Raw genomic sequence first — 13,727 nt, 5'->3', positions numbered from 1 at the left:
ACTTTGCAACTTTTTAGTGAAGTTCATATTCATGCGTATTTGACATTTCAGTTAGCCAGTGGCTGTATGGGTGGTTAGCATAGCACCTCTACTTTCCACTACTTGCCACTGACGCTCCATGTTATGTCATTTTTTAGGGTTTCTGGTCGGTTTTCTGATTGGAATGTATACACAACCATGGATGCGGTTCAATCAGCAGTGAAAAACCTACCAGAAACCCTAAAAGCAATTGATCATGGAGCATCATTGGCCACTGGGATGGAAAGTAAAGGCGCTATGCTAACCACCCAAACAACCCCTGGGTCACTGAAAGGTCAACTTGTTGTTGTTTTTTCACATAAAAAGTTGCATAGTGCACCTTTCAGTTTTCACTTGGATCTTTAAAACGATTAAACGCTATACCTAAAGTAGTATGCATATCAGTGATAATGTCTTATATTAAAGGTCCTAAAGTTTTTTAGGTATGAGTTTATAAGTATGTTTCCCAACATTCAGGAGCAACACTGTCACTGTAATGGAAACACGTATTAAGAAGAATTGGGTTTGTGAGAGCTAGAAACGAGTTGGGACTACCGCTTACAGTTTAAATTCAACTTCCTCCCTCTGTTAAAGGGTGAAAGAAATTAAGTACAGGGGCTGTGATTATTATAAATCAATGAAAAAAACAAAAATGTCTCGGCTCGGCACAGTATTAAACTTAAACTTGTCCCTTCCATTATTTTGGTTTCCTTTGCTCTTGGATATTACAGCTTTGCTTGCCTACCGTCCATTTCGCAGGTGTCTGGCGAACTACATCCCGGCCCACAGCCTGACCCTGTCCTGCCCCGTGTGCCGACAGACGTCCATCCTGCCGGAGAAGGGAGTGGCCGCTCTGCAGAACAACTTCTTCATCACCAACCTCATGGACGTGCTGCAGAGGACTCCGGACCAGCACAGCCCCCAGACCACCACCCTCAACCACATCAGCTCAGTGGACCCGGGCCAGCTGCTGTCCTGCCCCAACCATGGAGGCAGCGTAAGCAAATCAGCGTTATCAGTCTTTAATTGGGTGATGCAATACCCAAATCGCAAGAATATACACAATATATTACAAAAGCTGAAGTTTTTTTTTATTCATTATTTTAGTCACAGTTTTCCTTATTTAGTCCCAATCTAGCCTTGTTTTGGTCCGAATATGACATTTTAGTGTTGTTTTGACTTTTAACACAAATTAGTGGAATCTGCTGTGTTTAAATATTTTAGCAAAATGCAAAAAATACATTGTTTTTGCAACATTTAAGACCGTAGTACATAATACCACAATTTTCCCATATTGTGCAGCCTCACTTACTAGTTCTTTTCATCTTTTCGTACATTAAATCCCAAACGCTTTTAGTGTAAACTATGGCTATTTTAGAATGTCTTCCTGCAATGTTTCTGTACTTGTGATTCGACCTGAGATTTATGTCACAGTATACATTTTAAACAGGAACGCTAACATTTGAAAAAAACTTTTTTAATGTTTATTTTACACACGCATCTAAACAACAAAGTGAGCAGCGGTCTCACATTTCAAGATTCAAAGATACAAAAATTCATATATGTCACTTTCTTTATGATTTCCTAACAGTCTATTTCGGTATTCAGGCCTACATAATTACAGTAGGATAGGATATTTTAAAAGAAAGTTATAGTAACTTGTAATATTTCTGTTGGATTTTGTTTTATTTTATTTGAGATAATTTAATTTCTCCTTTTGTAGTACATTTAAGTTGATTGCTTTCTGGTTTACATCCAATTAAGACAACATTTAGTTCGATTGACATTTCTTTCTTGTCCGGTTCAGTCCTGAATTAATATTTACACCTGTTGTGCATGGATGTTTGACAAGCCACTGAAAGCGATATGAAGAGTTGTTGACATTTCTTGTGGCAGGTGATGGAGTTCTATTGCCCGCCCTGTGAGACCGCCATGTGTCAGGAGTGCACCAGTGGAGAACATGGAGAGCACCCCACGGTTCCCCTCAAAGACGTGGTGGAGCAGCACAAGGCCTCACTGCAGGACCAGCTCAGCTCCGTCAAGAAGAGGTACAGCCCGCGACGTCAGGAATTCTGCATTTCACACGTCATTAGGATCGTAGATATTCTGGTATAGATCATGGTGTTGATTTGACCTTAAAAGGTTCCATTGTATTCAGTCCGTCCCCTTCTCAACAGATCACCTGCAGATGTCATGAGGCGCTATCCTCACCTAAATGTCTTTGAAAATAGTAACATTTTGATCAAAAATAATGGAAAATATGGCACAAAACATTTTTGTAGGTTTTACTAAAGCACTGTTCTATCTGTATGGGGCATTAAACATATTAAACATTGAACAATCTGTTGTTTCTTGCCTCGTCATCCTGAAATGACCTCATGTTCAAATGCAGTGGCAGCTGGTAATGTAAACTCTAGGTGGGGCTGTTCCACACCATGTTTGTGCTTTTTACATTTTTTACTTTCAGATCTACTTAAATGCATTTTCAGCTGCTTGTCAGACTAAAAAGAAGCTTCTTTACCACATAAAATACCCACAGAACTAACATTACAGACAGCTCTTGTTCCCAGAGCTCAGAGCATCAGACATTCTGACTACAGGCTCTATCAACCTAACCTAACATCATTTAAACAGCAGACTACCCTAATGGGCCTCAATCATGAGCACCTTCTTAGGAAACTTCTTTAAATCCGTACTTACGGAGGCAGTGTCAGGAAATTGTGCCAGATTCACGACACATTCTTAAGTAGGAAAATCCTTCGCACAGGTGTTCTGAGGTTGGCGAATCTGCCAACTAAGAAGCGTGTGCATGTTAGTTCTAATTAGCATGTGCCGCCACCTATCTCTCACTATATAAGGACAAAGAGTGCTGTGCGCAAGGAGTGGAGGAATGGCAAAACGCAAATCCAAAACCAATCACAAAGAAAGATCTCAGCCATAGGCGCCCCGCACTCAAGGACCAACTAAATCTTCTGCCACCCAGGCGAATTTGGTCATCACAAAATTATTAAATAGATAAAACCTGTATAAGCTTTTTCCTTCTCTTCCCGCGGGCCAGTCCCTTAAATAAGTCGACACTCGTCTTTATCTAATAACGTTAATGCAAGTTTCTGAAAAAAACAAGGTATTTGTAATTTATTATAATCATATTTACATGTTTTCTGGAATTAATTAAAGGGACTATACAGAGTTTAAACATTTAAAAATTAAGTATTTTCCTCCCACTACATGTTCCAGCAATGTCCTAATGTGTAGAATGACAGCTGCCTTTAAAATCCTGCACTGTCACTCAAAAAGTTGTTACTTCAGTCCGAAGTGCCGTCATGCACAAGCTTAATACAAAAGGTGCAGTTACACATATGACCTGAGGTGGCAATAGTGAGTATAAAATGGCCAACTTGCATCTAGCCCCTTTGAAAAAAAATATTATTTATATTATTTTTATATATATTTCACTCAGAATTTTGTGTTCCATCTGCATGATCGTGTGTAAAACTGAGACTTGTCCTCCTGACTGTTCTTGGAATTTGTTCTTACAGAGGAACGTTTTCAGCTAAGAACAAGTTTTGTGAATGCCATAAACCTTCCTAATAACTGAATGAGGCCCAATGATATGAGAGCACAAACGAGTTGTTTATGTCCTGCTAAAGTTAAAAAAAACCACAGCACACAGACAGATGTGAACTGTTGAGTAAACCGAGCATTGAGGAGTCTTGCGCCCTTACGTCTGTTTAGTCTCATTAAAACTCCATAAACACACGGCAGCTTCCCCACTTCATCTTGTGTCACCAGTGAAAAATCCTGTTGCGAGGAGTTGTCAAAAATCTAAGAATATCCGTATAATCCACCGGTCTTTGCTAGTTTCTGATAGTGTTAAGAGAGACCGCATGCAAGTGAACGTGAGTAATGAAGGGTCTCTGTGCAGACATCGCCGTGGTTGTGTGTGTTCGCGAGACTAAAAAACAAGTCCCTTTTTCGTTCCTGTGTTAAAAACCGTGATACCAGCCATCTTCATATGTAAACATTATTTTGGGTTTAAAACATGAAACACAAGCTACGGTGCAAAATTGTTTTAAAAGTCTGATCAATGAATAATGTTGGACCTTTATTTAAGCTGGTCAAAAAATATATAATTGGAAATCTCTTAGACTGTGTGCATGAACGCAAAATAGGCACTATACTGATATTTTATCATGGTTTAGAGCAGTGGTTCTCAACCTTTTGGAGCCGTGACCCCCATTTTAACAGGTAAAGGGGTTTGCGATCCCCCGCCCGGGTCACATTGTGAGAAATAGGAACATTAGCCTATTCACCTTATTCCGGAGCCTCGCGTGGGCGCCGCCATGAATTGTGCCCGACCCTTTTCTCCTATGTGTTAAATAAAAAGTGGCAAAAGTGGGCGGGGCGGAATAAGGTGAATATAGTTCTGAAAAAACAAAGGAAAAAAAAACAAATGTCTGAAATAAATTCATCAAATTATGAACAAATAATGACACTCTCCAACACGTGCTACAATATAATATTAGGTTATATGCTAATAGAAATATGTAGATTTTATCTAAATGATCTGGCGACCCCCCAAATCTGCCGACCCCCATGTTGAGAATCACTGGTTTAGTGTTGACTAAACTATATACATAATAGCTTCAGCTGATTCCTCTGACACCTCTCTTGATCCACAGACTGCCCGAGATCGACTCGGCTCTGCTCACCCTGTCGGAGATCCTGCAGCAGCTGACCAACCAGAAGAGCTCCATCGAAGAGGACATCCACAGCACCTTCGACGAGCTGCAGAAGACTCTGAACGTGAGGAAGAGCGTCCTGCTCATGGAGCTGGAGGTCAACTACGGCCTTAAGCAGAAGGTGATTCTTGGATTCAGTATTCACTGCCTATTTTCTCAACTGATAAGCCACTAAATGCCGTTGACTATACCAAGCCATCAACAGACTGAACTCATTGCTTTTGTCAAAACCTTAAACACAATTCATGCTTTACGTACACTTAACTCCGCGCTCCCTTTGTCAGAGCACATGGCACATTCTCGCTCTTTGAACTCATTTATCATTTACAGCACACATAATGGAAAAAGACCGGGCAGTGTTAAGTGTTCTGCTGCGCTGTGTGCCATCTGATCTGTGTGTGCAGGTTTTGACCCAATAACTTGGTCCCAGTAAAGAAAATAATGTGCAGTGCTGAGGTAAATGTGTGCTTCGTGTCAAGAACAGTGTCCTATCTTCTATAGCCATTACTTTTATTTACTACTGTTGTGTCTGGCTATCAGCTGGTCTGATCAACGATTACCACTGAGGAGGAGGAGGAGGAGGAGGAGGGTGTCTGGAGGTTAGCGCGCCTCCCGAACCCTCTTCCAACCAATCAGAAAGCCCCGTTTACACCCTGCTGCCCGGGGAGCGCGTCACATGGGAGCGAGGCTAATCATTCACAATGCACTTTGCTACTGGGCTAACAACTTTATAAACACTCCAGGGATATCCAGGCGCCGAGATGAAACCAGGGCACACTCGGGCCGGCCAGGGTGTGTCAGACCTTCGCTTTTCTCTGCGAGTGTGCTAGTTTCCAGTTCCACACAATGAGGGAAAGTGAGCTTTAGAGTGAACTGTAGAAGTCATGGCTTCGCTTGTCGGAGGTGAAGATGACGGAGCCATCGGGGTGAGTCGAGCTCTTGTGTTTTTGTTTTTTTGAGACTGGTTTTCTCCATAACATTTTTACAACGTGTAAACTGACAGACTGCAGCTTGTAAATGAATGTGTCACATGATAAGAGTTTATGAGCTGTGTGTTCAAAGTGGTTATAGAAATATGCCTGACATCCAAGGCTTGTCACAATGGAAAACCTCCAGCTTTGATTTTTGACACTATTCGGAAGTGTTACACTGAAGGGAGGTAATCAACCGCTCTCATAGTTGGCAAACAAATATTGTACATTTTGCATATTTTGAACAATTGTTGTGACAGGCCTGTTCTTGACATGGTTGCAGATCTGCGCATAAAGCTAAGCCACTTCATTTTTGTTAAGCATAAGCTTATTTTGAATGCTGTGCGCAGAGAATACAACAACACGCTGCCAGAGAAACTCAAGGCAGTGTGGGAGAAGGTCAGGTGGGGATTTCAGTTAAAAACAAAAACAAGCGCAGTTAATGAGGAGCAAGATGATGTGACAAAGATTGGTCAGGAATAAAGTTTTGTGTAAGTGACCTGGGTTTGCCCACTTCTATTATGGATTATAATGAGCTTGTATAAGGATGGCTCTAGTGCTCAATGATGACAACGTATACATATAGTTTTCTGCTTTTCAGATGCACTTTAGCAAAGTGTGTAGTGATGTATTTTACCTTTTTTTTTTTTTTTACCTTTTTTTGTGCAGCATGTTATGTCTAATCTATCACAAGTCTTTTTTTTTGTCATACATCATCCTCTGGATCATCACCTGACATGCACAGGATATGGTCTACAGCAGGCATGGGCAAGCTAAGATGCGGCCCACCGAGGCCTTCAATCTGGCCAATATGCATTGCCTAATTAGGGGGGAAAAACACAAATGTTTGACATAAAGAAAGATAATGCATAACTGCTGCTATTTTGTTGCTCTTTTTATGTGTTTGGACGATTACAGTCTATTGAAGAATTGTAATCGTTTGAAGCAACCAAATTCACAACTGGTCTGGCCCTCGAGGAAAGTTAAAAAACACAATGTGGCTCTCGCATCAAAAACTTTGCCCGTATCTAGTCTCGAGGATAGCACACTTCAAAAGAAGATTTTTTTAATGCGTGAAATGTTCTTAAATGTATTTGAAAATGGAAAATGAAAACATTACCCCCTAATACTAAGCTTTGTTCATCAGTAATTGATAACTTATATATCCAAACCTCTGAATCCATCCATCTATTTTCTCTCGCTTAATCTGGGGTTGTGTCATGGAGGCAGCAAACCCCTTAATATTATAAATCTGCAATCCAAATGTCCATGCCCAGTTGGACTGTATTTCATGAAGCCTTCTCAAAGTGTTGTGGATATGCCTACCATTCCCATAACTTTGTCTCCCTCTGCTGTCCACCACAGGTACTACAGGCTCAGCTGGACACGCTCCTGCTGGGCCAGGAGGGCATCAACGGCAGCTGCAACTTCACCGAACAAGCCCTGAGCCACGGCACGGAGGCGGAGGTGTTACTGGTGAAAAAGCAGATGAGTGAGCGGCTTCTCGAACTGGCCAACCAGGATCTCCCTCTGCGCCCCGGGGAGAACGACCAGCTGGACTTCATCATCGAGACCGACGGGCTGAAGAAATCCATTCACAACCTCGGGACTATCGTAACCACTAACGCAGTCGCTCTGGAGACTGTGGCGACGGGCGAGGGGCTGAAGCACTGCGTGGTCGGGGTGCCCACTTCCGTAAGCATCACCACCAAGGACAAAGACGGCGAGCTTTGCAAAACGGGCAACGCCAACATCACGGCCGAGATGTCCACGTCCGACGGGTGCACATGCCGGGGGGAGATCGTGGACAACAAAAACGGGACGTACGAGTTTCTGTTTGCGGCGCCCAAAGAGGGGACCTTTTACCTGTCGCTGCGTCTGTACGAGCAGCACATCAAAGGGAGCCCCTTCAAAATAAAAGCCACCAAGTGCATAGACGTGTCACCGAGCAGCGACGGGGTGAAGAAGCGGCTGAAGTCTCCGGGGAGCGGACACGTGAAGCAGAAGGCCATCAAGAGGCCGGCCAGTATGTACAGCACGGGGCGCAGGAAGGAGAACCCCATAGAGGACGACCTTATCTTCAGAATAGGTACAGCAGCGGCGTGTCTGGGACAGGAAACTAGACTTTACATTAAAGTATGTATTTAAGAGAAGGTCCTATTGAGACGTATCATCTACTATCTACACCACTGTAAATCTACACTAGTTTGCATAGATGTCCTCTGGCTGCTCCAGTTTCCCCTACCACATAAACATTTACCTAAAGTACCTAAAAATACTTTCCTATACCATACTGGTATCATTTAACAGTACCCAGCCCTAATCGATATTGTATCAGCATATCAATACTTTCAACCGTTTTGAAATGTAGTATTTCTTCAGGAACAGATCCACCTTATGTTAAACCTACATAATGCACTATACAGTCTTAACACAATGTCAAGTTTTGGACACATCACTGTATTGTGAGTATTGTGATGTGTTATTGTATCACAGCTAAAGCGGATTGTCCCAGCCCTTCTAACGACAACATAACCTGGCTAACGCCATGCTGCTGTGTGCGCTCGAATTATTTCGAACTGCACAACAGCCTGGGGACCATGGCCGAAATCTCCGGTGGATTTGGGAACCAATCACAGAGCGAGGAGGGACGGCAAGACGATGACGCGCTATTCGATATATGGAAGCTTGTAGTTTATTTACGGATAATAAAAAAAAAGTTTATTTACGGATCCAACGTGACAGCAGCAGACACAATGGTATTTTTTGATCAAGCTTTAGACCTTGTTCTAAATAATTTAGCTCAAAAGTTTACAGCGGATACGTCATACGTCATCTCATACGATGATACGATTGGCCATGGCTACGTGCAGACGCATGAGACTTTTTTTTTTTTTTTTCGTATCGCCCAATGAACGACTATGGACGATCGTAAACCACACCTCTCCTACGAGAAAATGAATTGGTGGTCCCCAGACTAAACATCACTTGTGATTTTAGTCTGGTGTTAGCCAGGCTAACGACAACACTGAATAGACTTGAAATATCGCAATAATGCCGCACAGTACATACTGTATATGTATGTCATTTCGAAATACTGTTGCACACAATTCATAGTTTCTGGGTTGGAAGAAAAGAAAAAAATGCGTACATTTTCATTATTTCATTAATGATTCATAAGTGCAATAGGCCTACCATGGAAAATCATTTCAAATTTAAAGTGCATATGACGAGGTAGACAATTTTTTGGCTAAAACATAATTAAAACAATGAAATTTAAGATTTTGCTGAAAAATGTACCCAGCTTTTGGATGTTTATAGTTTCACTTCCTTATTGGACACTGACAGGAAGTGACATAGATAGAGGGCAACAATTTTAAACAGTTGCTGTGCCGACCATGTTAAACCCCTGTCGATTAGGGGTGGGTACCTCATGATTCAATACGATTGATAAACGATACATGGCTCACAATAATGATAATCTCACCATATGCCGATATTGCGATAATCGATATATTACACAAAAACAATCTCAGATGTGTCACGATTTTTTGAAACATGACATTTCATACTTTTATTTTAACATACTATATATTATTAATCATATATATTTGTTTCCATGTGCTTTGTATACCTTTCTCTTAAAGGGACTATACTGAGTTTAAAAATGTTAAAACTAAGTATTTTCATCCCCCTATATGTTCCAGCCTAATGTGTAGAATGAGCTCTGACCTGTTCACCACAACTGCCTCTATAATCCTGCACTCAAAAAGGTATTAATTTGGAGATTAGAGATTAGATTCGAAGATTCGGAGATAGAGATTGCAGTTACGTGTAAGACCTGAGGTGGCAGTAGTGAGCATAAAATGACCAACTTGCATCTAGTCTCTTTAATTTTTTCTTCATTTAAATGCTGCTTCATGGGAATAAAATGATAATTATTACTTACAACAGTCTAAACAAGTAATATTTTCAAAAGCATTAACACCTGTCACATTGCTTGTAGTAATAGATTTCGTATGCACTGTACTCTAAGGTACAAAAGGGAGAAACAAAGGGGAGTTTACCAACCTCCAGGGAGTGGCGGCGTCCACAGACAATGTTCTGATCGCCGACAGCAACAACCAGTGTGTACAGGTGAGTCTGAGCGGGTCAAGACTATAAAATAAGACTATAAAATAAAACAAATGTGCGCTTCAGATTTTCTTAAACAACGGGCAGTTCAGGAGCCGCTTCGGGGTCCGCGGCCGCTCCCCCGGCCAGCTCCAGAGGCCCACCGGCGTCGCAGTGCACCCCAACGGAGACATCATCATCGCCGACTATGACAACAAGTGGGTCAGCATCTTCACGTGCGAGGGCAAGTTCAAGGTGAGACCGACGGGCTCGCTGTGCTCATCGCTTTACCTCCACAACGCAAAGTCAGTTTTGTGCCGTGTGTTTTGTGCGTAGAATAAGATCGGCACGGGGAAGCTGATGGGCCCCAAAGGGGTGTCCGTGGACAGGAACGGACACATCATCGTAGTGGACAACAAGGCCTGCTCTGTCTTCATCTTCCAGCCCAACGGCAAACTGGTCACCAAGTTTGGGAACCGCGGCAACGGGGACAGGCAGTTCGCAGGTACGTATGCTCGCCCCAAGAGATGGGGATTGTGACGTCGTATTGCATCGAGTCAGCGCGACGTTAAAACAATGGAGAATATAAAAGTTGGGCTTTTCTTTAGTGACCGATTTTTGATGTTCAATCTCTATAAGCTTCTGTGCTGTGACTGTGACATACTAAAGCAGGGGTGCCCAAACTTTTTGTCTCCGAGGGCCAAAATGAAAAAGTGCCTGTGGGTCGCGGGCCAAATACGGCGATGTCAAGCACGAAACACATATAACTGCAAATAATAACTGTTACTTTATTTTATTTTTCGATAGCCTATACAATTGCATTTGATTCTATCTACGCAAATAACATGCTATATTAAAACAAATGTTAACTCTGGCAAAAGCCTACTTTTAGTAGAACAAAATCAACAATTGTAGCAATATAGTGCAAAACGTAAAACAAAACACCTGTATCTACAACACCTACAGTGACTTTACCTCATTCATTTGTCAACTCAAAGAAAATGCAACATTAGATCATTTTGAACGTGTCAGTTCAACATAAATTCTTTTATATGTCCTTTTTTAACATGTACCTTTGTTAATGTCAACAACCTTTGCAATAAAAGTTGGAAACCTGGAAAAGTTGATGCTACAATGCTCTGAGATAAACACCAAGACACAACAGTGTTTCCTTAACTTTTGCGAAAGGAGTGAAACAGCGCCCCCAATTTGACGCTAGTGGCCAAAAAGTGTACTGCATCCATATTTACCATTGTGAATGAATGGAAGAGAGTTAGTATTAACCACATGCGGCGCAAAAGTAGGTCACCCTCTGGCGGGCCAACAGAATTGTTTCAGCACGGGCCCCACTTTTGGCACCCCTGTACTAAAGGAAGGAGGAGGTTCTAACCTGTGCTTTGTTTTTAGGGCCGCACTTTGCTGCTGTCAACAACAACAACGAAATTATAGTGACTGATTTTCATAACCATTCTGTCAAGGTAAGAGTCAGAAATGTCACCAGAAGTGTGTGTAATATGTCATACCCTCCATTTATTGTAGACGAGCCAGAAAATGTATCTTCTTGCTAATTTTGTTTTGTAAATGCAGGTGTTTAACACAGAAGGAGAGTTTCTGCTGAAGTTTGGCTCAAACGGCGAGGGAAACGGTCAGTTCAATGCCCCGACTGGAGTGGCTGTGGACGCCAACGGGAACATCATAGTGGCAGATTGGGGCAACAGCCGCATACAGGTGTGTGGCTTTCTTACCTATTAATATTGTAATATCACAGTTTCTATGCATACAGGGAGGGATATTGTATTTATATTTGTATGTCTTTTTACCTGTTCACGCAGATCAAAAGTACAAGGGCTTGCAAGTTTCATAGATTTGTCTTTGTTTTCTCTTACTATACCGAGGGCATTCCCTGCATTATTAAGATGGTCATATTAATGGCTTTCATTGCTTTACAAGCTTGTTAAGTTTCTCACATTGCTCTTCTAGTGTAGCCACAGCTGCCATAGGGTAGACTGACGGAAGGGATTTTTAAACATTCATAAGATATGACTTTATCTCATCTCATCTATCTTTAATCTCACAGTGGACAAATTCACTTGTTACAGTATCTCTTGCCTTAACACATTTTCGACTTTGACTGCACATTTTGTAACTATGCGTGAAATTAACCTCTTAACCCCCACATGAACTGAACACATTCTCTCCAGTTCGGCATTACCCAAATCTATAAGCAAAAAAGTAAAAATAAAAGTCACCATCAGTTTTGTAGGTCTTAGCTTTCAAATGAGGCGTTAACCTGGCCGATAGCCTGTAAAGCTTTTAGATTTGGGTAAAGCCGAACTGGGGAAAATGTGCTCGGTTAAGGTAAGAGGATAAACTCAAGTTTGATTATTTAAAGGGACTATAGGGAGTTTAAAAATGTTAAAATTAAGTATTTTCCTTCCCCTACATCAGGGGTAGGCGAGTTTGCTTGGTGAAGGGCCGCTTTTCTTCATCATCAAGAGACTAAGGGCCGAACCCCCCAATAGTAGCCCGAAGTAAAGCACTACTTTCAACAAATGCCAGTGTTGTACATCATATATGGCTTAATTTGGTGTTTTGCTAAGACATTTGAAAGGAATTGACAGTATTTTTTCACATTTTTGAGTACTTTAGCAAGCATTTGATCTCAATATCATCTTGAGAGCCAGAGGTTTGATGATAGAGGGCCTGACGTTGCCTACCACTGCCCTACATGTTCCAGCCATGTCCTAATGTGTAGAATGAGCCCAGACCTGTTCACCACAACTGCCTCTAAAATCCTCCACTGTCACTCAAAAAATGTTAACTCGGGTCAGAAGTGCCATCATACACAAGCTTAATATAGAAGGTGCAGTTACACGTATGACCTGAGGTGGCAGTAGTGAGTATAAAATGGCCAACTTGCATCTAGTCCCTTTAATATAGATCATTTAAATGATTTTTCGCTTCCTTTTTTCCCATCTCCTAAACTAAGCCAGTACTTTGAGTTAAAAGGCGCCATGTTTGAATGAATGCTGACCCTTTATGTGCATAATCTGAACAGTGTCCATTCACTTTTGCGCTGCAGGTGTTTGACGGCAGCGGCTCCTTCCTCTCCTACATCAACACGTGCGCCGACCCCCTGTACGGACCTCAGGGGCTGGCTCTCACCTCGGACGGACACGTGGTGGTGGCCGACTCTGGCAACCACTGCTTCAAAGTCTACCGCTACCTGCAATAGCCCCCCCCCCATCAACTCACTCGGGGACATGGATCGAGACGCAGCCTAAGCGAAAAGGACATCGTGCAAACGTGGCAGACTTTACCCTCTTTATCACCGAACCATCACTGTGCCATCTGCCCTCCCCACAAAGACATTTCATAGATGGTGTGAGACATGAGCACGCCTGCTGCTGGACACTGGTCGACATTGCATTCCAAGTCCCTGAAGGTCATAAGGAGGAAAAAAAAGCTACCTACAATTAATTTCACAACTCTCTGTTTGTTGCCTTTTTGAACGTTATCGGAAATATTTAAGGAGTCGTTCTTCAGGTTTGACCATAAATAAAGCATATCGAAAAGCCCCTGGTAGCGTATCGTCCTGTCACCGTGCTACCTCTGTGCATGATTTGTCAATTTTACCACATGTTAAGGACGTACACACTATCAAAGTACTCTCAAAACCCACTGTGCGAATATTAGAGCAGGTCAGACTGTCACCGTCCGGAGCATTGTTGATGAGCCATGTCTCCATAAACAAACAAAAAACAACACCGGTGAATCTAGTCCAGCTCGACATCCGAAGAGCGTACAACAAAGTAGCCATATTTCATTAATATCCAAGAAAAAGACAAATCTTCTAAGATCTTTCGCATTTGGCAAAAGGCCT

The 13,727-nt window shown here is 42.1% G+C and overlaps 1 protein-coding gene across 4 annotated transcripts in view; it reads left to right on the top strand.

Annotated features, from left to right (window-relative positions):
* Positions 1 to 13,094, top strand: part of trim2a (tripartite motif containing 2a) — a 31,454-nt gene extending 18,360 nt beyond the window's left edge. For all 4 annotated transcript variants that reach the window (XM_079553101.1, XM_079553100.1, XM_079553102.1 and 1 more), the window contains exons 3-12: positions 778 to 1,015; positions 1,915 to 2,066; positions 4,701 to 4,881; positions 7,097 to 7,820; positions 9,768 to 9,868; positions 9,932 to 10,099; positions 10,181 to 10,349; positions 11,252 to 11,322; positions 11,432 to 11,572; positions 12,927 to 13,094. In XM_079553101.1, coding sequence (XP_079409227.1) covers positions 778 to 1,015; positions 1,915 to 2,066; positions 4,701 to 4,881; positions 7,097 to 7,820; positions 9,768 to 9,868; positions 9,932 to 10,099; positions 10,181 to 10,349; positions 11,252 to 11,322; positions 11,432 to 11,572; positions 12,927 to 13,079 — 2,098 coding nt within the window. In that variant the 3' untranslated portion in view covers positions 13,080 to 13,094. The remainder of the gene's footprint in view (positions 1 to 777; positions 1,016 to 1,914; positions 2,067 to 4,700; positions 4,882 to 7,096; positions 7,821 to 9,767; positions 9,869 to 9,931; positions 10,100 to 10,180; positions 10,350 to 11,251; positions 11,323 to 11,431; positions 11,573 to 12,926) is intronic.
* Positions 13,095 to 13,727: the final 633 nt, after the last annotated feature.

Source organism: Gobius niger (assembly GCF_951799975.1).
Source record: "Gobius niger genome assembly, chromosome: 3".
NCBI lineage: Eukaryota > Metazoa > Chordata > Actinopteri > Gobiiformes > Gobiidae > Gobius > Gobius niger.
Note: the sequence above shows the minus strand (reverse complement) of the source record. Positions and strands in the feature narration are given on the sequence as shown.